The sequence below is a fragment of the Diadema setosum genome, chromosome 1 (genome assembly GCF_964275005.1).
Source record: "Diadema setosum chromosome 1, eeDiaSeto1, whole genome shotgun sequence".
Taxonomy (NCBI): Eukaryota; Metazoa; Echinodermata; class Echinoidea; order Diadematoida; family Diadematidae; genus Diadema; species Diadema setosum.
This window is the reverse complement of record NC_092685.1, coordinates 44254638-44275421: the sequence shown is the minus strand read 5'-3', so window position 1 is coordinate 44275421 and position 20784 is coordinate 44254638. Positions and strand designations below refer to the sequence as shown.

The window sequence follows — 20784 nt, the reverse complement described above, 5'->3', positions numbered from 1 at the left end:
AGGAGCACAAAACTTGATCCTATACAGAGATGTTTTCCATGTGACTCACACGTCTTGCCATGTTTGTGTGCTGTCATTACCTACACTGACCAGGTGTTCCATTCTGGGCAAATCTCTCTGTCAAGAAAGGCAGGATTGTACCTGTGGCACAGTGCAATGAACCCTTCCTACTAGATGGCTAACAAATAGTGAAAGTACATGTGATAATATCTCATCATTTCTTTTGTATTACTATTGATCAGCCGTGAAAAAACAACAACAAAAGTTTTCATTGTAAACTGCCATTAAACGCACTCAGTAAGAAATATTGCAAAATGTATCAAGATAAAACTAAAGCTTTCTAAAGATTTTGGAAGCATCAATGTCATCAGCTTTGCTCCAACTTCAGCTCATTATCCAATCCTGCTTGTTATTGTAACCAGACAAAGTCTTCCCACTTGAGGGGAAACAAAAAATCTGCCACAGAACATATGACTAACAATGAATAACTTGACGGTGTTGTAATGAATCAATCTGAACAAACACTGACTCATAATTTGGCTAGGACAAAAAGATAGAAGGTAAGTCCCTTTAACAAATGCATTCACAGACAGCCTGACATAGCGACACGTCTACCAAGCAAAGCACCCTGGAGCCGAATCTAGGGTCCAATGGCTATGCCTCGCTGGTAGACAACTGCAAACAATGGCGCACGGCTGGCCTCGCCATGACACAGACATGACCAAGACGGACTGAAAAACCCTGATGGAAAGTTCGCCCACAAGTTCACGTCCCCGACGGCAAGTTCACGCACGAGTTCATGTCAGTGCAAACTCAATTCTCAGCTCATTTGAGTGCCATGAACTTCTGTTCTCACCAAGCATATCATCAAATATTTGTAAACATGGTGTACAGCGAGTCGTGCTGGGGAGGTTAAAATGTTATCTACACGTATCAGTATATTGATCACATACTTTTGTAATAATTGTATGATTGCATAATCTTCTAGATTGCAAAATGGATCAAAGATGTAACTTCACGATAATTACATACTTTCCAAATGCCTGTTTTTCTTGGGGTGACAAGACCTTGTATTAAAATGGTATGCATTATAAAACATTCTAGCTCAATACTGAATATCACAAAAAATGATTTGAGCTTGAAAACAGAAATCCCAAACAATGTTTCTGCAACATTTGGTGTCAGCTTTGATGTTATTTAGTGAAAATGTTGCAAAAATTGCAAACATATTTCACTGACCTGAAAATTTGTGATTTTGAGATACAAGGTCTTCCCATCCTAGGGATGATATTGTGCTCTGAGAAAAATCTCCATTTCTGTATGCAGTCATATATTGCAGATTTTTTTTTTTTTTTTTTTTTTTTTTTTTTTTTTTTTATAGCTTCACAAGCAGCATAAATACAAGGTACCACATAGGTAGAAAGACAAAGAGGCAAATATCTTGAACTCACGAAACAGAAAGCAATGGTATACTGCCATGTGCCATGCTAAAAAACAAACAAACAAACAAACTCTTCAAAAGTAGACATTAACATCTATACCAAAACTGCCACAGTCTTGATGTTGAATAAAGTCACAGAAAGTAATATCTTACGGACAGGAACAGAGCGTTTAGTTGGTTGAATCTTGTTGAGAAAACTGCATTATCTTGAACACAGCAAGTTTAATGTCCAATTTGGTCAAATTGGACATTAAACTTTCTATGTTCAAGATAACGCAGTTAATTTGGTCAAATTGGACAACATAGTATGTAATGTATTATATTTACTCTTCAAAAGGGATGAAGCAGTTCTCCACAGGGTTTTAAAAGTTTGTTGTCATCTCATGATTACAGCGAGGCAAACACAACTAAGATTTTTGAGGAGTGATTCACAATGAACAAATGCTGCTCCTGTTGGTAAGTGTTGTGAGAGCAGCCCTTAATGCCACATCCCTCAAGGTAGGGGCTTTTTGAACGTGTGAGGCATTCTGTCACATCGCATCACCGATATCTCCTCCCATCGCAGCCCTCCCGTCATCTTCATCGCCCACCGGTCCCCATCAACTCAGCCCCATGTGAGCCATCCTCGTGTCTGCCGTCGTGATTGACAGCTTCTTATCTTCATCTTGCTCCCATCTTCAACTCTTTCCATTGTTGTCAAAGACTACTCCTACTCCCTTCCTCTACTAAAAAACAAAAAATAAATACATTAAAAAAATAATAATGATAATAATAAAGGTGGGGGTCAGAGGTCAAGGTGATGAGAGGATTTAAGTAGTGATTACAGCCTCCTGTAATACACTGCACCGGAGTCATGACGGAGCCTCCAAGGAGAACATCTAAGTGTGCAAGTGAGATAGGGTGAGCATAATCAACAGGTGAGTGATGGGACACACGAATGTCATTGCCAGGCACCCTTGAACAGGCTGTTTACCAATATTCCAACCCCCTCTCTCCACCCCCCATTCCAGTCTGGCTGGTATATTAACCAAGCGTCTCTTGGGGATTTCTTTTGTTTGCAAATTCCCAACATGCCTCAGCAAAATATGAATACTGGTCACATGGCCAAGAGTTAAAAAAGAGCCCAATACAACAAACACCCAATATTTTATTTCTTTCTTCTTCTACTGGATCTGATTTGCTTGAGTGCCAGGGTGATGCACAAGTTTGGCAAGCCTTGGACTTTGAGAGTGAAAGTCTGTGAAGTTTGCTTGGCATTACAGCCCAGCTTGGGGAGACCTCTCATGACATCGCAGAACATGAGACCCGACCGATGTCTGACAGAGCGTTGTCACGAATCCCAACACCAAGAGGAGTCATCACACCTATTCCCGACTGAGAAAACTCTACAGAGGCTCAAATTCTAGAGTTTTTCAGGGCCTCGGAGTACTTGCAAAATCGAGTTAATTGCAGTGCTGCTACGACTGACATACACCAGTTGTTGCTCTCTTCCAGCGCAATAAGCGCAAAACATTTCCCGAGGGCTTGGTCTTTATCGCTTTTCCCATTCTGGAAAGATTCCAAATCAAATACTTTTTTTTCTTCTTTGTGTGTGTTTGTGTTTTTGTCTGTGTGTTATACTGTATTAAGCAAAAGCTCTAAAATTGGGAGAAGGGGAAAAGATGATGTTGAACGACGAGACAAATGTGGTCTCTGAAAAGCGAGAGCTATCAATGAAGCGCAGATTTGAGAATTTCCCAAATTAGGGGTGCGATACGAAAAGGAGCAGCCCAAGCTGGAGGGGCCCCGGGCCGTTGCTTTCAGACAAGGGATACATCAACACCAAACTGGTAATGGGCTTGGCAATTCTCGATAAATTCTCCAGGAGGAAGACGGACAGAGACAGAGAGGGGCGAGAGAGCGTAATGGAACGTCTAAAATTTCTCCTGACATTCAAAACAGAGAATGTGCACTATCAACCAAGATGGCACACTTTGATATGAAGTTGGCACTTTTCCCGTATTAAATTTTGTCAGAACGCAACATAGGAGGCCGGCCAAATATGCAATAATTTGATGAAAGTACAAAGGACAGACAATCGTGTTTATCTGAACCGTGCTCTCATGTGGCCAGGTCAACCACTTTTATGTGTACCTCCCCCCCCCCCTCGAGCACTACTGATAATTAAATGAAATATAAAACCTTGACAGATATACAGCAAATTCCATTGTTCATCATTAATCAAATCAAATTAGATACTGATCCATCAGGGATGATAAAAAACCTCTGGAACACATATTTTGACTTTTGGGGGGACTTACGCAAAAAGAAAAAAAGTGTTGGGCTGAATTTTTTTTTTCTTTTTTGAATGTAATAATGGGATTGATATGTATGACAGCACATAGGAATTAAACTAGACAAACTGTCAAGGCCCTAAAAAGCCATTTGTGCAGCAAAGCTGGTAAAGTTAAAGAGCGTGTCTAGTTCTCTTCACCTGACCAAAGCTCTGATTCATAACACATCCAATACTCAGAATTCATAAGCATTATTGTTACCATGTAACAGCTTGGAAGCAGCCAATTCGCAGTGTGTCCTTCAGTCGTTGCTATGGTAGCTGCAAATTTCTGTAACACAGAGTAATTGTGGGTTTCCTTGTGGAATAGAGGACATGGGGGGGGGGTTTCACAGAAGTTAATGGGGAAATCTGTAGAAAGCCAACAGGCTACTAAGTACTTGACCTAAATATTGTCAACCCATCTGCTCTAATGTTATAATTTTAAAATAAAATTTGGGAAGATGGTCAGAGGGAGGGTGGGAGGGGGAGGGAAGGGGGCATGTTACATGGGCTTGTGGATGAGGGCTACTTCCTTTGAAATAAACATTATTCGCTGAGTCCAAGCCACAAAAGTATTGAAGAATGAGCATTGACAGGAATGACCCCACTCGCGGTTATTCGTGGATCTGCTCTACCTCGCCACACATGAAGACAAATTGCTCTGGCGATACGAAATTAATCTTGGATTAGGAGAGAGAGATCTTGACCGGTCCGGCAGAGGAGCCCGTGTCAATCAAATTTGGATCGGAGAAGAGCGCTGGATGGTGAGATAACAGCCCCCTGGAAGGAGGGGAGGGATGGTGACTCACAGATTTACGTCACCTTCCAACAGGTGGACACATTTTGCACACCTGCAACATTCTTTCAACCCCAGCCTCCTTCTCTTCCCCCCCCCCCCCTCCCACTTTCTCTCTCTCTCTCTCTCTTTCTTTTTCTCCAGGGTGGCCAAACTTTGCAAGTCTAATATCATACTAATATATAGTAGGAAAACAATATATTTTAAGAGCAAAAAAAAAAATCATACTTTGGTTTAAAATGTGTAGGTACTATATATGCCATAACAAATTTCAGATTTTTTAATGATAAATAACATACAGGGGTAACATACTCACTACTGGAAAACACACAAGTTGGAAGCTCTCTCTCTCTTCTCTCTCTAAATACATATAAAATTCTCCTTTTTATAAAGCAATATCAGCATCCTAATGCAGGGTAGAGCAGCTGATTTGGGGAAATGGTGTCTTAATTGTATGGGGCCTTCATTTACAAAACTGTGGTGTCTCCAGCAAATCGTGGTAAAAAAAAAAACAAAAAAACTCATTGGATAGACAATGAATGATATTTTGTCAAGATGTCACATCATATTTTGAATTAATCATTCAAATGCCACACTCTTCAACAGCTTAAAGAGCCATTCCATAATCTGTTTAAATTGGCTTTGATGATACAGTCGCGCAAATTGAGACAAACAACTTGGCAGACATCACCACATCCCCCAATTTGTATTTATATCACAGTTTCTTGGAAATGACAGACTTGACAAATTCCAATACCATTCTTATGGTAGGTCTGATCTTGACGCAACCTCTACCACATTCCCTGATTTGGCTCTCTTCAAAGTCAACTTAAACATGTAGAGGACTGGCTCTTCAAATGATTGTGACTTTAAAGATAACTTGAGAAAACACAACAACAACAGAAAAAGTGTAACTTTAACTTAACAGCATCATGCTCCCTGCTAAAACCATGGTGCATTATGTAAGACCATGAGAGGTGACATGTTGTGTGTGGTACATACAAACAATGCACATACATAGAAGTATATGCACTATGTATAGAAAAGTCAGAGCTATCAGCTTTGGATGCTAGCAACAGTTGCCATTAGCAACCTCCTCTCCCTTCTGCAGACAATGGACTTTTCCAGCCACAACATGAGAGGATGTGGCGACCGATAATGTCATCCGGATGCAGTGGAAAAATGACATAGCACTCGGCTGTTTTTAAGAGAATAGATCTAGAGGCGTCAAAAGTCTATACATGACCACATTTCACCTTCTAACCCACCCCCACTCACGCCTCCTACATCTTTGTTTTGCTTGTTTGCTCCATTTTCTCCCCCCTCATCTAGATTAATTGCCCGCCCGCATCCTCCTGTGTACCCCCATTCACTCTTCCGGGGACTATTTCTGAGCCGTTCTTACGCGTTCCTGCCCTATATCTCTTTCCCCTCCTACTTTATAACCCCCTCCAGCTCATCTCTGCTTTGATAAACGGCCAACACAGGCAAGAGTTTGCTTGTCTCTACCTGAATTGTTCCATCTTTTTGTTTTCGTCCTCAAGGCAAAAGGACAGCTATCACCCCATCCCCCACCCCAACCTATTGCCCTTAAAAGCCTTGATCAACGATCTGGCTGTTGAGATAAAAGTGGTATCTGAAACTGGAGTCCCCTAGGTTACGTCACGCGGTGAGTGAGGTCGGTCCTTGCGGTCTTTTCTTTCATTCATCCTCATCACATCCTTCGGTTGTAACTCGTCGAAAAAGATGAAAGGATAATATACCTACCTGGTTGCACCATGTTACATTTCAACCACAACTTTCTTCATCCTTTCATACATTACCCACACACACACACACACTCACTTACATTCAATTTTTGACCCTTTTCGCTTTCTCACACTGTCTAAACATTGCAACACATACCTTTCCCAGTAATCATAATTATGTCCTTAGCCTGTTTGCAATTCATATATTACTTCACTCACCCATGTTTTCTCTAATGCTTCCTCTTTCTCCATCTTTATTTCACACTTACATCATTGATTGATATGACATCATATTCTGCATCTTTTACATTCTTTATTATATTTACCCCTTCTCAATCTTTCCATTTCATCCAAAGCTAAGACACTCATCTCACGTGACACTCTTCACACCTTACTTCTTCGCACACTCTCTGTCCCTCATCTCCCCCCCCCCTCTATTTTTCTTCTATTATCATTCTCCATCTATTCCCCCTCCCCCCTCCCCTCATTCATTCACAACATTTCTGTTCTTCTCTCACCAAGAGGGAGCTGGAATCTATGTCAGTGAAGTGATACCACTACCAGCCTGGGGGCACAAGGCTATCCCAGTCCATCTGTGATGTCAGGAGAGACGTCGGGGATGCGTGTTATCACTACACCTGACGGGTCTATCGCAACGTGTCGACGGTGCCACCCGAAGTGAATCCCCCATGACGAAGGCAACTCTCCCGCATCCTTCCACGGAAGGTCATTCTGATACGTCTTCCCGTGATCAATTTTTCTTGGGCTTTCTGCTTTCATCAAACAGTTTTTTTTTTCTGCTTTCATGTAGGGATGTATTTGGGCTTGTTAGAGTGTTCCAGTCTCAGAATATTTTCTATTTCTATTGAAGGGAAAGAGTTACTGTGCCATATCCATAGCATGATGCATGGCGTAGGCTTCCAAGCCAGCTGCCTTTGACATCATTTCTTCTTTTTTTTAAAATCTAATTATCTGCAATAGGCTAATGGCATAATGATCAACAATATACTGATAGTGCCTTTCCTTTGCTTAATCTTTTCATTGCTGAAATGAAAATGAAGCAGCATCCACCGCATAATGGTGATGGTTACTGAACCATAATGACTGCTACCAATCACAGTTAGGATAGGTGAAAAACAACACTTTCCTGAAATTCTATTTGAACAGACCAAAAGCAGATTTATGTTTTCATTGCCTTTATTTGTTCACCAGCTCAGGAGAAGAATGCTCGCATCTCATAAATTTTTCCTGGATAGTTCTTTGTGAGCCCTGCTCAAAAGTAGCTTGCGTCATTTTGGCTGGCTTAAAAAAAGTGTCGTACTTAATATTTCTTAGGATAAAACACTGATGAAGAAGAAGTAAAAGGGGCGAACAGTGGGGCAATGATGATAAACAGCACAAACACAAGGCAGTGACGCTTGAGAATTAGAATTAATGCATCTCAGTGGAGAAATTTGATACTGCTGACCTTACAGCCAAAATGATGGATCAATTTTAGGGCAAAGGTCTAGCGGCGCACTAATTTATCGAGGAAGCATCACTTGGCGAGTCGCAGGAAGACCGCGCTGCCCCGGGCTACTGATCGTTGGCTAACCGTGAAGCTATGGGCTCGGAGAGAAATGAGGCCCAACAATGAGTCGCAGCTAAGGGGACAGGAGGCAAAGGGGAGGACCAGGGGAATGTCCCAGAGCGCCTATTGGCCGGGGCAACCGTACCTTCAGGAGTACGTACACTGTAAACAACCCTCTCGATTACGCCAGGTCTGGAAATAAAGCGCAAACTTCGGAGCGGTCTGCGGTATGCCATACACCTCACAAAACAGAGCTGATCCTCCCGTTTCCTTACGTCACACTCTTTTCTATTCCTCAATTCCCACTTCTATCTCCTGGCCTGTCAGCTTCTAATCATCTGCCAGTGAGGACCAGACTCAGCGTGATGAGGACCATCAGGTACAATTATCCTTACTTGTATCAACTCACAATAACAACACACATCACATGCTCTGACTTCTGTTTTTCTCCATCCATTGTTTTCTGCCTCTGCTTCTTTTCTTTTGTTGTTTGCATCAAACAAATATCTGCTTCTTTTCTCTTGCTCCTTGCATCAAGCAGATATACACACATGACACTAAAACTGCTGCATTTACATTGTCAGCCAACAGAGCACATACTAAAGTCATTTAAAGCTTTGGCCATATTTCAGTTATGCCAAAGATAATGAAAATTAAGAAAATAGAATACTTTTTCTTTGCCTTCACAAAACACAGAATCATACTTAGATATGAAATTATATGATCCTCATACAGTGGTCATCTTGAATATATATATATATATATATATATATATATGTGGTGACATATTTTGTTACTCCATTACCAAAGTTGTTATTAACTGCAAGGCAGGCACCATGATTAATTCAGTCATGCCTCACAAAGCAGTCAATATGTTTTTAACAGAGCCTTGGTAACGTTTGGAGATTTCTTCTGGAAATACAACAAAAAGAACTATGCATAGCTAACAGACAGCATGCATAGAGTATCAAAGTGATGATGTCACAGTCTTTTGTCATAGCTTGGGTTGGAACCAGGTGCGAGCATGGTTAGCAACAATGGTTTTTACAAACAAGGCCAGGTGAGGTTGTTTAGCACCAGTTACCATGGTGATGAATGGCTATGACATGACACTATGACACTCTATTCCAAACAAGCCAAGCTGCATTCCCGCACACCCAAAGCTCACCTTGACGCGGTGGTTTAGCAGCGACTCCTTCCCTCCCGATCCCCCGTAGTCCTCCATCATGAGCGTGGCCAGGTTGGCGATGGGGACCCGCCCCATGTTCAGGCGCCTGGCCGAGCCCAGGTTGGAGCCCTGGCCGCTGCCCCCGCGGCTGTGGGCCGGGGTCTGCCGCACCGAGCCGCTCTCGGACCCGCCCTGCTGCGAGCCCTGCTGCTGCTGCTGCTGTTGCTGATTCTGGCGACTGGGGTCCGTAGATCCACTACCTGAAAGGAGCAAGTGAAACATCACCACCTTAGTTTTACCCAGATAAGAGTCTACTGGACGGAAGGAACCACATGTGACTCAATGTTCATCTCAGCTTCCAGATAGTTTGAACCATGATGCAACCTCCCTGTGGTGTCCCTAGCCATAAATTCTGGCTACTTTCCTCAAGGTCACATGAATATTTATATTTCTTTGCCTTTGAGGATCTGTAAGACAGAAAGATACTAGTAGTACTCCAAAAGAGAGAGAAGAATATTAAGCAAATAGTTTTTAAGGCTGTGAGAATGACAGAGTGAAGAAAAAGTCTCTGAAAAAGTCTGGAAGGCAAACTCAAAAGTCTACGGATTTAGAAGTCTGAGAATGTAGGGATTCACAAAAGACAACAAATATTCAAAGGTTTTAGAGCTTTGTTTTTTCCTCTGTTTTTTTTTTTTTTTTGAACTGAGGCTGATTAACAAAGATTTTTAAGGGATAACAACGACAAAAAAAGTTCTAAGATTGGAAAGAATAAAATAAAGTATTTGTAGGGTTACAAGAGCCATAAACCAAAAATGGCTAACAAACAGAAAGACTGTGAGAACTGCTAATTGAAAGAATTAGAAGAAGAAAAAAAAAGATTTCAGAAACTAGGCTCCAGGGTGCAAAACATCAAATGGGGTAAGGCAACACCAGGGGGTTTCCCAATGGGCAAATCATCTTACCCCCTCCAGTGCCAGCCTGGGTTGCGTCGCCCTCTTCCTTGTCCCCGCTTCCAGGAGCCGTTCCCCCGCTGCTGCAGCCAGCCACGCAGCGTTGCACTAACCTGTCAACACAGAAACAGACACACACGTAGAGGAGATTCTAGTGGATTAAAACCCTGTAGGTCATGTGCCCTCTCAGCATAGGCAGTCTAATAATATCATTCCTCCTTGGAAGCACAAACATGTACAGTGTATTAACTCAAAGTAACTAACAAGAATGACATCATACTTTTACTGAGAAAGACAGATTAATTACAAATTTGTAGTGTTTTTTTTTTGTGTGTGGAAATTTCAATGACATTTCATATTATACTGAGAGTCTCTATTTAGATATCTCTTGTAAAATTATTGTAAAGACTGAACACATTTTGACAGAGAAAAACAAGAAGATGTACAAAACAGCACATTTCCAATATTCCATTAAAACTTTCTGACTTTTTAGATATGACTTTCAAATACTTTTGTGTCAAATAATCCTTCATGTAAGATGTGAACTTAGGATGATAATTGAAACACAACATACACGTCACAAACTATAGCCTCCTAACAGCTGAGGATACTATAATTCATATAGAGTGATATACACAATACTGTAAAAATTTGAACTCTCCTTTACATTAAACAGATGCAATCACATCACTTTGAGAAGGGAGATTTTTAAAGGATTCTTTTATAATTTGTTTTTTTTTTTTGTCTTGATTTCCCATGATGCATTTTGGTTTAAATGCTATTAATCATCTGATGTCACTTGTTCATTATCATATACAGGTAGGTTGCTGGTCTTGTGTGGATTTCACTTGAATCAGAAGGAAACATCATATCGAGAACAAATCATGCAGCATTGAAGCTCCAAATAGCCAACCTGAAATATGTCCATATGAAGTTAGGTATACCAGCAATATCAGCATAAATTATCAATGTTCAGTTTACAGCTATTTGTGGCTACATAGCTCAGACATTTCTGTCCAGCTGCAGTCAAAACAGTAACATTGAGACCCTCATATATGTCTATGTCTTGGTGAAGGATATCAGTCATTTGGGTAACCTAATCAGGCCTAAAAATACTGAACTCGGCTGCTACTTCAGCACTTTAAGATCTCTGTATTGTCAGCAGTTACAGAGTAAGAGGATTTCTACGTCTTATAGGCAGGGCATAAAAAGTGTGCCCCAAAGCCAATATCCTTTCAAAGCGGCTCAGTTCCTTGAAATATGGCAAAGTCATCATCCTCCAAAAGTGTCATATTTTTTGAACAAAACAACACGATTACGAACAAAAAAGAAAATACTTTTATCACTTTCTAAGCCTTGAACTTTGTCAATTCTAGCTAGACTCTCCATGGGGCCGTATACTCTTCACTCTATTTGCTGCTCCTTACTCCAAATATGGCAAATGTCTCTTCCTCTGATAAGGCGACACCGACTTTCAAAGATGTGCTTCGTTTCTATTTTGAAACATCTTGCAGGTGAGGTGGAAGTATTAAATTTTGAATAAACAAATCACAGACACAGTGACTGGCAGGGGTGGTCTGGCGGTCAATCGCCAAATTGATACCGCTGTTTTTTCCTCCCATTCTCTCCAGGCACTGAATATCCCAGCAAGAAGACGGTCATTCTAAGAAGTTAAAGGTTGCACATAATTGTTCCTTACATGCTCTTTCATTGCTACACAACTTTTTGGCAGCCTCTTGTAAAATGCATACAATCAATACCAATCATTTTTTACGCTAAACTCTTTATTGTCAACTGGAAAAACTAGAAATGTCGCTACGGCGACTGGTGTATGCCTCCGCCATAATGCATGGTTCTCCTAATAGGTCTATAGTACAATGTCTTGACAATGTGTGATGAAAGTTTAACACAATTGGCAAAATATTAAAATGACAGGTTTGACACAAATGTGCTGAATGTTCACTTTCTTAGAACTAGGTTTAATTGGATGAATGATTAAAACGTCAGAGTGCAGGTATTTGGGGGAACTGATGATTTTTACTTGACTTTTGACCCTTTTATAAGTTAATGCATTGAGTAATTTTCAAGGTATTGAGAAAAAGTATAATTTCAGTATCAAATGGTAAAATAGTATTATCTAAACCTGGCCTTTGACCTTTGACCTCACAGTTCCACAGAGAATCACTGTTAGGTAGAACATGCATAAATGACCTTTTTTGCACTTGACCTTTTACCTTTTGACCTTTGACCTTTTGGCAAGAAACTTCCCCAAAAATATATAATGGGTAATACATGCCATACATCAAGTTAAAAAAAAAAAACAAACCTTCAGGCATATTGCATTTTAAGGAAAGTAGTGATATTTTGAGGAGTTGACCTTGACCTTTGACCCCCTGACCTTTGACCCATGACCCCCAACTTCCCTAGATAATCACTGCCCATCGGTACAAGCATATATACTAAGTTCCATGAAGATACCTTGAACCATTTGCGAGATATGGAGAAAAACATGAAATTTCAATTTTTTTTTCACAAAATAACCTGTGACCTTTGACCTTTGACCCTGTGACCCTAAAATTCAAACAAAGTATTATCCCCCATGGATATACCCTCATACCAAGTTTGATGTAAAACCACCACACAGTTCTTGAGATATCGACAAAAACAAAACGGGACGGACGGACGTACGGACGTACGGACGTACGGACGGACGGACGACCCGAAAACATAATGCCTCCGGCCACTTCGTTGCGGAGGCATAAAAAAAGAACTTTTTCTGTCATCCAGATCCCAGTTTGAGGGCAACATACATGAGTAGAACAATTGAATTTCACATACCTGTAAACATCACTTGTTTTTTGTTTTTTTTTAATATGCCAATTAAAAGTGTTATCATTCAAATAACACCGCATACATTTGTGCTATAAACAATCTTTAAGTGACAGGAAGTACTTATCAAGCAATTTACAAATGTAACAGATTTGAGTGGATGGAAGAAAATCCAGACCAGCATTCCTGAAAAATCAAGAAGTTTGGCAAACTGCAGTCTTGGTAACAATAAGCACCTAAGTTCATAACAGGACCTGAGGGGAAAGGCAGTCTATGAGAAGGCTGGTCAAAACAACCTCCTGTCTTTCATATTTGAGAGTACAGAACAACAGGGACCCAGTCAGTGTTTGTTCTCCCAGGGGAAGTGTGGTGCCCTCACACTCGTGGGACATGTCTGTTATTGACCACTGACCACCCATCTGCATCTAATCAGGATTCTACAAGGAAGGTGCTCATAAAATTGTACATTCAGATATATAAATGTATTAATACGTTTCACACATTTTGTTGATTTCTCTTGTGGGCTAGCCTACCATAAAACAAGGAACTTGTTGAAATTATAACTTTTGGTCAAGCTGATTTTGATTTTTTTTTTAATGTATCATTTTAAAAAAATCCCTTTTGAGGAAAGCCTGAAGTTTTTTGATTTACTACAGGTAGATTACACAAAGACTAAGTACAGTTTGTGTATTAATGGTAATGCATTCACAATTACGATATATGTCAATTATTAGACATGATATCTTTAAAAAAAATTATCCAACCACAAGCAATCAACATTCAATCAGCACTACAGAAAGGTTTGACATTCTGCTAGCTTGAATGATGAATAATCATTAACTTAGGTCATTTACCATAACCTCTATGAGCAGTGCTGCAAAGGCTATGCATGTTTGTGTTAAAGTTACGTGTCATGAATAGTGCTCACTAATGCCTTAACATATGATGAAGCCTTATTTCTTTTATAAAACAGAATGTTGATCCTTGTGGTACTGTACAACAATTCAGAAGAGTTTCTGCTGCTGTTTTGGGTGCAGGAATAGAAAAATATTCCTCTTACCCTGAGATCACCACATTTCTCAATACCAGATACAACCCTTTCGAGCTCTTTGTCTATCAATTATGAGTAAGTCAGTTTTGCATCATATACAGGAGCAGTCGCACCCACTGATTAATATCTCTTCTGTATTTCTTCTTATAGAAACCGAAGATAAACTCGGTACTCTGCTTGCAAATATACATCAATCTTTATGACACTAAAGTTTCAAGTACAGCTTGTATACAGAGACAGCAGCATGATTAACCATATCAACATCAGGCAGGAAAGATGACAAGATCCTAGCTTCATGAGACTAGTAAATTGGACCAAGGGTTCGGTCAAGAGTTTGGCCTGTCAGCTACTTTATACATGTTGTACTTCACAATGGTTTTGGTTTTATCCATCAATTTCGTAAACCAAATTGTCTCTAAGGTCCACATTGTCTCTAAGGTGGGTAAATACTGATATTTCTCTAGTAAAAAGTGACATGATTTAAATGCTCATTCTGTCACTGCGGTCCTTGACTTTTAACTTCAACCACTCACAAAATTGTCTTGCAAGTACCAATTAATGAATATCGAATTCATGAAATATATGGCACATACAGAATCTTCTAGAACAAAAGATTTGCAGTATATCACACAAAATGAGTTAAGAAAGGACTTTACAAATTTTTTCATATTCTTGGGGCATGGCATATATATGTCTAAGAAGTCCCAGTCATGAATTATTTTTATTTAGTTTCTTAAGTACCTGCACTCAAATTGCAATTAAATGTATCTTGACATATCAGTTTTACTGGTTTTCTACCCGATCAAGTTACCAAAGGACAAATATTTATTTTTCTGTGTCCCTTGGTGATGTGCCGCTAGGAAAGGTGGGGAGGTTTTTTTTTTTTTACCTCTAAACGTTCAAAAGGAAAACAAGAAATCTAAGAACACTGCAGTCATTTTCTGTCTCACATTCCATAATTTCTGACTTGTTTTTGTCTCCCACACCATATTTCCATCTGGAAGTCGTTTCTGTCAGACTGTGTCACCACTCTGCGCTCCAAACTCGAGATCCTGCCCCAAAGTTTCTTAAAGTCTGCAAAACATCTTTTGGGGGGAGCGGGCCGGGCAAACTTGAAACTTGAAACACCGTTTCGGGGAAAACCGCCGCGTGCACACAATCAAACGCGAGTCCCGCCAGGAACGGACAGACTGAAAGCTAATCACGGCCGTAATTTGTGATTCATCTTCTCAACCCTCCGCGATTCCTGTCGAGGAGCTACCGTATCAGGGCCTCAAGCCGGGGTGAGTTTCAGGCAACAACCTTGCCGACAAAATCAAGTCCACGTGCAAGGCGGGGAAAGCTGCAGGGTTTTAGGAGTTCGATGTTTTGTTGGGGGGAAAAAGAGTTTCTCTCTAAAAATAGGGCGATGAAAACTTGAGTTACACTGCAAAAGTTGATTTCATTTACTTTTCTTTTCCATTTCAGCTACAGACACCGATGCTCATGGTATTCAATTACAGATCACTTCTTTCATTAGGCCATAACCAGTTCCACTTGTGCATTTGATTTGTGTAATAACAAATTCCGGCAGTATTTTTACTTTCACATGGATTCCATCTCTTCATTTTCATTTTTTTTTCAATCAATGATGCTTTTCCCCAATGTTTTCAACTAAGGGAATATTAAAAGTGACGACAACACACTCATACACACATGCAACAACAACAAAAAACTAACCACAAATAAACAAAAAACATGTGATATTCATCTGGGCAATATACAAGTACATGTACATGTAGCAGGCCAAGAGCTAGCCACCAACCAATCAGCTGCAGGTGTTTTTACTCATTGCCATGACAACTGCATCCCTGTCCCACATGGTGCAGGTCTCGTGCGAAAACACCGTGCTGGCTGTCACTCCAAAGGATGACAAGTATAAAGCTGAACAACATCTTTGTTCAATACAGGGGCAAGACATCATCGCCACAGGGGGGACAACATCTCATCATCCAATCAGCCCAGTTTCACTTCATCTGGATTTAACCCACTCGATCCCACAGGGTGAGTAGTGATGTCACCTCAGTGCAGATCTACCACACCATCTCACTTGAGACACTTTGTGGGTTAATAAGAACCGTGTCAGCATGTCGGGATCATGTTTCCATAGTAGCCCCTTGAAAACAGTTTATCACAGAATCTCGTGCACCTGTTATGACTTTGCACACAAGTCACATGTTGTATGAAAAAAAGCATACATGACCTGAATATGATGAGCATATGACTTTGTTTTTGACTACACAACAAGTTGCTTACATCAGTCAAATCAGAGCAGAAGGATAAGGAAAAGTTTGAGACACATTAGACCCATTCTAAGAATGTTACTAACACTACTTTCAATGGTCAGTCATGTCATTGGATATGGCTTCCAATTAATAATCAATGTAAATGTCTTTTTCTCATGATCTGTAATGTTTAAGTAGTGAAATTCACCCAGGTTTGCTACACTTAATTAGTGGGTTATGACTTTTTTTTTCCATTTCCAGAATTAGTGTGATGGAAATCAATTTCCTTTAGCTTGAACGATGAGTCATAACGAAGCACTCTTGATATATCTTGACTACAGCCACAAAGAATACAAATGCAGCACATTGAGTATAGGAGTGTAAGGTGCGGATGGTACGTCAGTCACAGGTGGATTTATAATTCCATCTGGTCAAAACTTTCTTACACTTGCCCTAAATTTTCTTTCATCAATCTGCTGTCCTTTTACATTACTCAATGTTATCCTCTTCTTTGCGTGTATCCTAGTGTGATTTGAACATAACAAACATATTTAGCATACACTGAAATGATTAAGACACGAGAACATGGTAGCATTCTACTGACAAGATATAAAAGCAGTCATAAAAGGATATGGGGGGAGGACTTAGCAGCAAGTATGAAGATGAATCAGTTTGATCCTCCTTCTTATCAGAAGTTCTTGATTTGGTAGTTGTCTAGAAAACTTTCTCCCATGACTGAAATAAAAGACTCTACTGGAAGTGAAATGATTTAAACCAAGTAATAATGACATACATGCCATTATTCATTAGCCCACTTTTATCGTAATTTTTTAAAGGAAACACACAAAATGAACCTGAGCCTCTAGCTTACGTTAATCATCGCATAAAAGTCACAGGCTTGGCTGTAATTGAAAGGCATCCTCTCAAAAAAATGGGATTAATTCCTCCACTTTCCACACTTTTCACCTCCTTCCACATGACTTCACTTTTCTTCTCAAATCCACTGCTAATTAACACCACAAAGTCAGCCCGCCATTGTCGTGGTAACCAAAGACCCAAATGAAGAGCCAAAGATGGCTTACTCACATCGCACTCAGCCAATGATATTGAGTGCTCGGGAGCAGAGCTAAGCCCCACGAAATCCCGCAACTACATTCGGGTCTTAGAGCACCGAGCGATCCCCCTAAATCCCATCTCTGTCTGAGATGGGGTTGCTGTGATTGGGTCTCCGTCGCCACACAGCCTATATTCACCTGTCTGCAGCTGCGACTGGATTTTGTTTCAAGATGCGTAAATGCTGCCGGAGAAGATGTGCCTCACTAACTATTCCAATCTCTTCGCCCAGCGAGCGACACATGCGGGAGTTTTTTTCGAGCGATTTGCGTCGTCCTGTCAGCCCACCTTGACTTTTGTCTCTCAATCTTTATGCCACTCACATCACCTATCAAGCCGGAGAGCCCTATTCATATCTGGGTTAATCCAGGTTGGTGACTCAATTTTTATGTGGGGAGGGAAGCCCCACTCCCCATCCTCTTTCTATCTGCCTGACACATTCACGACTCTGTTCCTCAAGGTGATGCTGGTAAATTCAAGGATCATGAGTGATTGTGGTGAAATCTTGTTGTTTGTGCACTTAAAACAGCAACATGAGACCATTCCGTCTCTGCCACTACCAAATGATGAAATCCCCACCCCTCTTAAATGATGAAGTTGTTGGAAAGGTGAACATACAATGTACATTTCTTGAAAGCACACATAATCTCTGGCACAATTCAAGATAAGTCATTGTGCAAATTAAAGATTTTGCACTGCATTTGTTATATACAACTTTATTAAAGAATTATAGAATTAACTGAACTTGAATTAAAGTTGATATATTCACTATCATCACTTTAAAGTTGGTATAGCATGTCCCTGTAAGACATGTACTAACTGTCAGCGATATAACACACTTGCCCAAACACATGGTTTGAATAGTTCTTATACTCTATACAGCATATATTTCACTTTAATATACAATATTTTCTTTGTGCATGTATATTGGGACTTAACAATTTTGAAATAATTTCACAAGTGCTTCAATTTATACTATAAGCCACTGAGGTAGAATAAGATGCAATATCATTCCTCTCAGGAAACACAGTGGTTTACAACCTTGAAGATGATAAATTGTATTCTTGTGATGGGAAACGACACATCGGAGCGTTGTTAATTTTCGCAAACATTAGTCGACTTGCTGAATAAAACTGCCATGAAATATATATCACGTATACAGTATTACAGCTGGGTCTTGGAGTATGACCGTCCGCCATGACCCTTGTTAGTGGGCTTCATAGTCAGGAGTAAATAATACCAGGAAGTGTCCAACTAGACAAATGAGTTCAAATGATAATCAAATCTGATGAGATGGAACAGAAATACTTCATCTGGGAATAACCACATCATCAACAGCACCAGTACATGAATCATCCTATAAAAGATTTTTTACGGTCATTAAAAACAAAAACAAAAAAAAAATCTTCCAAATAAGGAAAGTTGAGATCTAGATATATGTTGTTTCTTAAAGTTCACAATGAATGAGGGATTGGAATTCATTAGAGGGGGGAAATCCCCATAGGTGCATCCTGGAACTTTTGTCTGAGTGACCAGTGACCACAAGACACTGGGGTACAATAAAAGGAGTGGTGTGGAATCTGTCAAGTCAGGCAATTTTGTATCTTGTATGTAAGGTCAACTTCATAAACAGAGATGTTATCTTAGACTCCTCAACAAGAACCTTTCTTGGCCTTTGTCTGCTGATCTATATCGGACAATTTACCATGCAAACATCATCGACAAATGATGAGTAATGCTAACGTATGTCAGGGAATTTTAAAATTCCACTTCCTGTATAAATTTCCACTTTTTTCCCCCTTCTTATGAAGGTCGGACTGGACTATTCCTCTGTACACTTTGGCCTCAAGACTACTATATAACCTTGCTCTTGAACACTTATGACTAAAGAATACGACTTATCATTTCCATTATGGCTTTAAGAGGAAAATGGATGGTTCACAAGTTTGATTTCAGACCAGAGCATCCATTGCATTCTGCAATTTCATGTTTCCCTTCTTAGCATTAAGATTTGATCGCACTAAAATGTCTGCTTTTACAGTACTAGTACATGAGCGCTGCAGATACGCAGGTAAAACCTGCAACCTGCATGAACATGATGCCTGTCTAGTCTTAAATCAGTTGTGATTACTGACAATCTCCACAGTGCAATCAAACATTTGAATCCTTTACATGATGATGGGAATTACATGCTACTTTAAAAGGCATAATGATATATCCCGGAAAGTTTATTTCAGTATGTTGAGAAGGCTGCATCTCAGCTTAGGCAGATCGATGGGGGATATCGAAGCAAATTAAAATCAGCTTCACATGGATCTGAGATGATCTATGAAGGTTATCTCTTCTGTCAACATGGTCGCAAGTTTTCTCTCCAAAATTACAAAACCCCAGCTCCATCACTAATTTCACAAGGCATTTACTCCTCTAAGATGGCTGATTAAGATGATTCAGAGCTCGGAGAGTTAAGGCATAAAAGTCCACAACATTCATGTAAAATCAAGCCCTAAACTCTACAAAGTCATCACACTCAACTCCTTGCTTTCATTTTCAAATAGAAAAATAACCCAGGCTGAAAGTCAGCATGAGCATTCTATGTGCAAACTGCAGAGAAGGCACAAAGGCACAACATCATTTTATTATCAAAGACAGTTTTAACATGATCATACACAAACCTATCTCACTTCTTCACCAACATCCACTATTGCTGAGTGTTCGAAGATGAAAATTACATATTAATGTAAAACCAGAAACATTCACAGCATGAAACTTTCGCACAATGGAGTCAACGTTTTTGTTTTGTTTTCACACTATGAAACTTTCGCAAATTGGAGACTGGTATTTAATGCATTGTGTATAGGCTGAAAAGTTTGTGTGCATTTTATTTTCGCTAATCTTGGCAGCTTGCGAAATTTGCAAAAGCTTTATGCACGCGAACATTTCTGGTTTTACAGTAACCTTTCTAATCTTCTAAACGTCCACGCCTCCTACGACACGTGTGACTTTGACCGTACCTCGTCCAGCACTTGACGACGTTCTCACGGATGCAGGCAAAGCTGAGCGGCCGGCCGATGACGCTGCATAGCTGCTTGTTGCTGTCCGCGTAGGAGGTGGTCAGCGGCGAGACGTAGATCGGGTAGCCGATGGGCTGGTCGCACGACGAATTGATCATGTTGCGCAGGGCCTGCTTGGCGTTCTGGATGCTGCCGCGCTCCGGGTTACGGTTGCGTAGAAAGACCAGCTCCTGCTGCTGTCCAGCCCAGAGGCCGCGGACGCACTCACGGTTGACCTGCAGGAGATGGGCAGTACAAAAGAAGAAATCAAATACCTTAAACTTTTGCCACGGCAGGACACTTTGTGGAATCAAGTAATTACTAGTAATCAAATTGCCTATGACAGGCCATCAATTTCAAATCAAACTTGTACAATTGAGCTCATTACTATGGTTTAAGGCTAAATGTTCATGGTATACCTGATGAATGCTTCCGCTTATGAAGGTGTGATACATTAATTTACTACTCCTTTTCTATTTCTTAGAAGCAT

At 40.3% G+C, this 20784-nt stretch overlaps 1 protein-coding gene across 1 annotated transcript in view; it reads right to left on the bottom strand.

Moving 5' to 3' along the window:
• LOC140236389 (pecanex-like protein 1) overlaps positions 1–20784 on the bottom strand; it is a 128475-nt gene that overhangs the window by 14292 nt on the left and 93399 nt on the right. Inside the window, exons 35-37 of the mRNA XM_072316328.1 lie at positions 20256–20530; positions 10000–10100; positions 9038–9297 (exon numbers count right to left, since the gene is read on the bottom strand). Coding sequence (XP_072172429.1) covers positions 9038–9297; positions 10000–10100; positions 20256–20530 — 636 coding nt within the window. The remainder of the gene's footprint in view (positions 1–9037; positions 9298–9999; positions 10101–20255; positions 20531–20784) is intronic.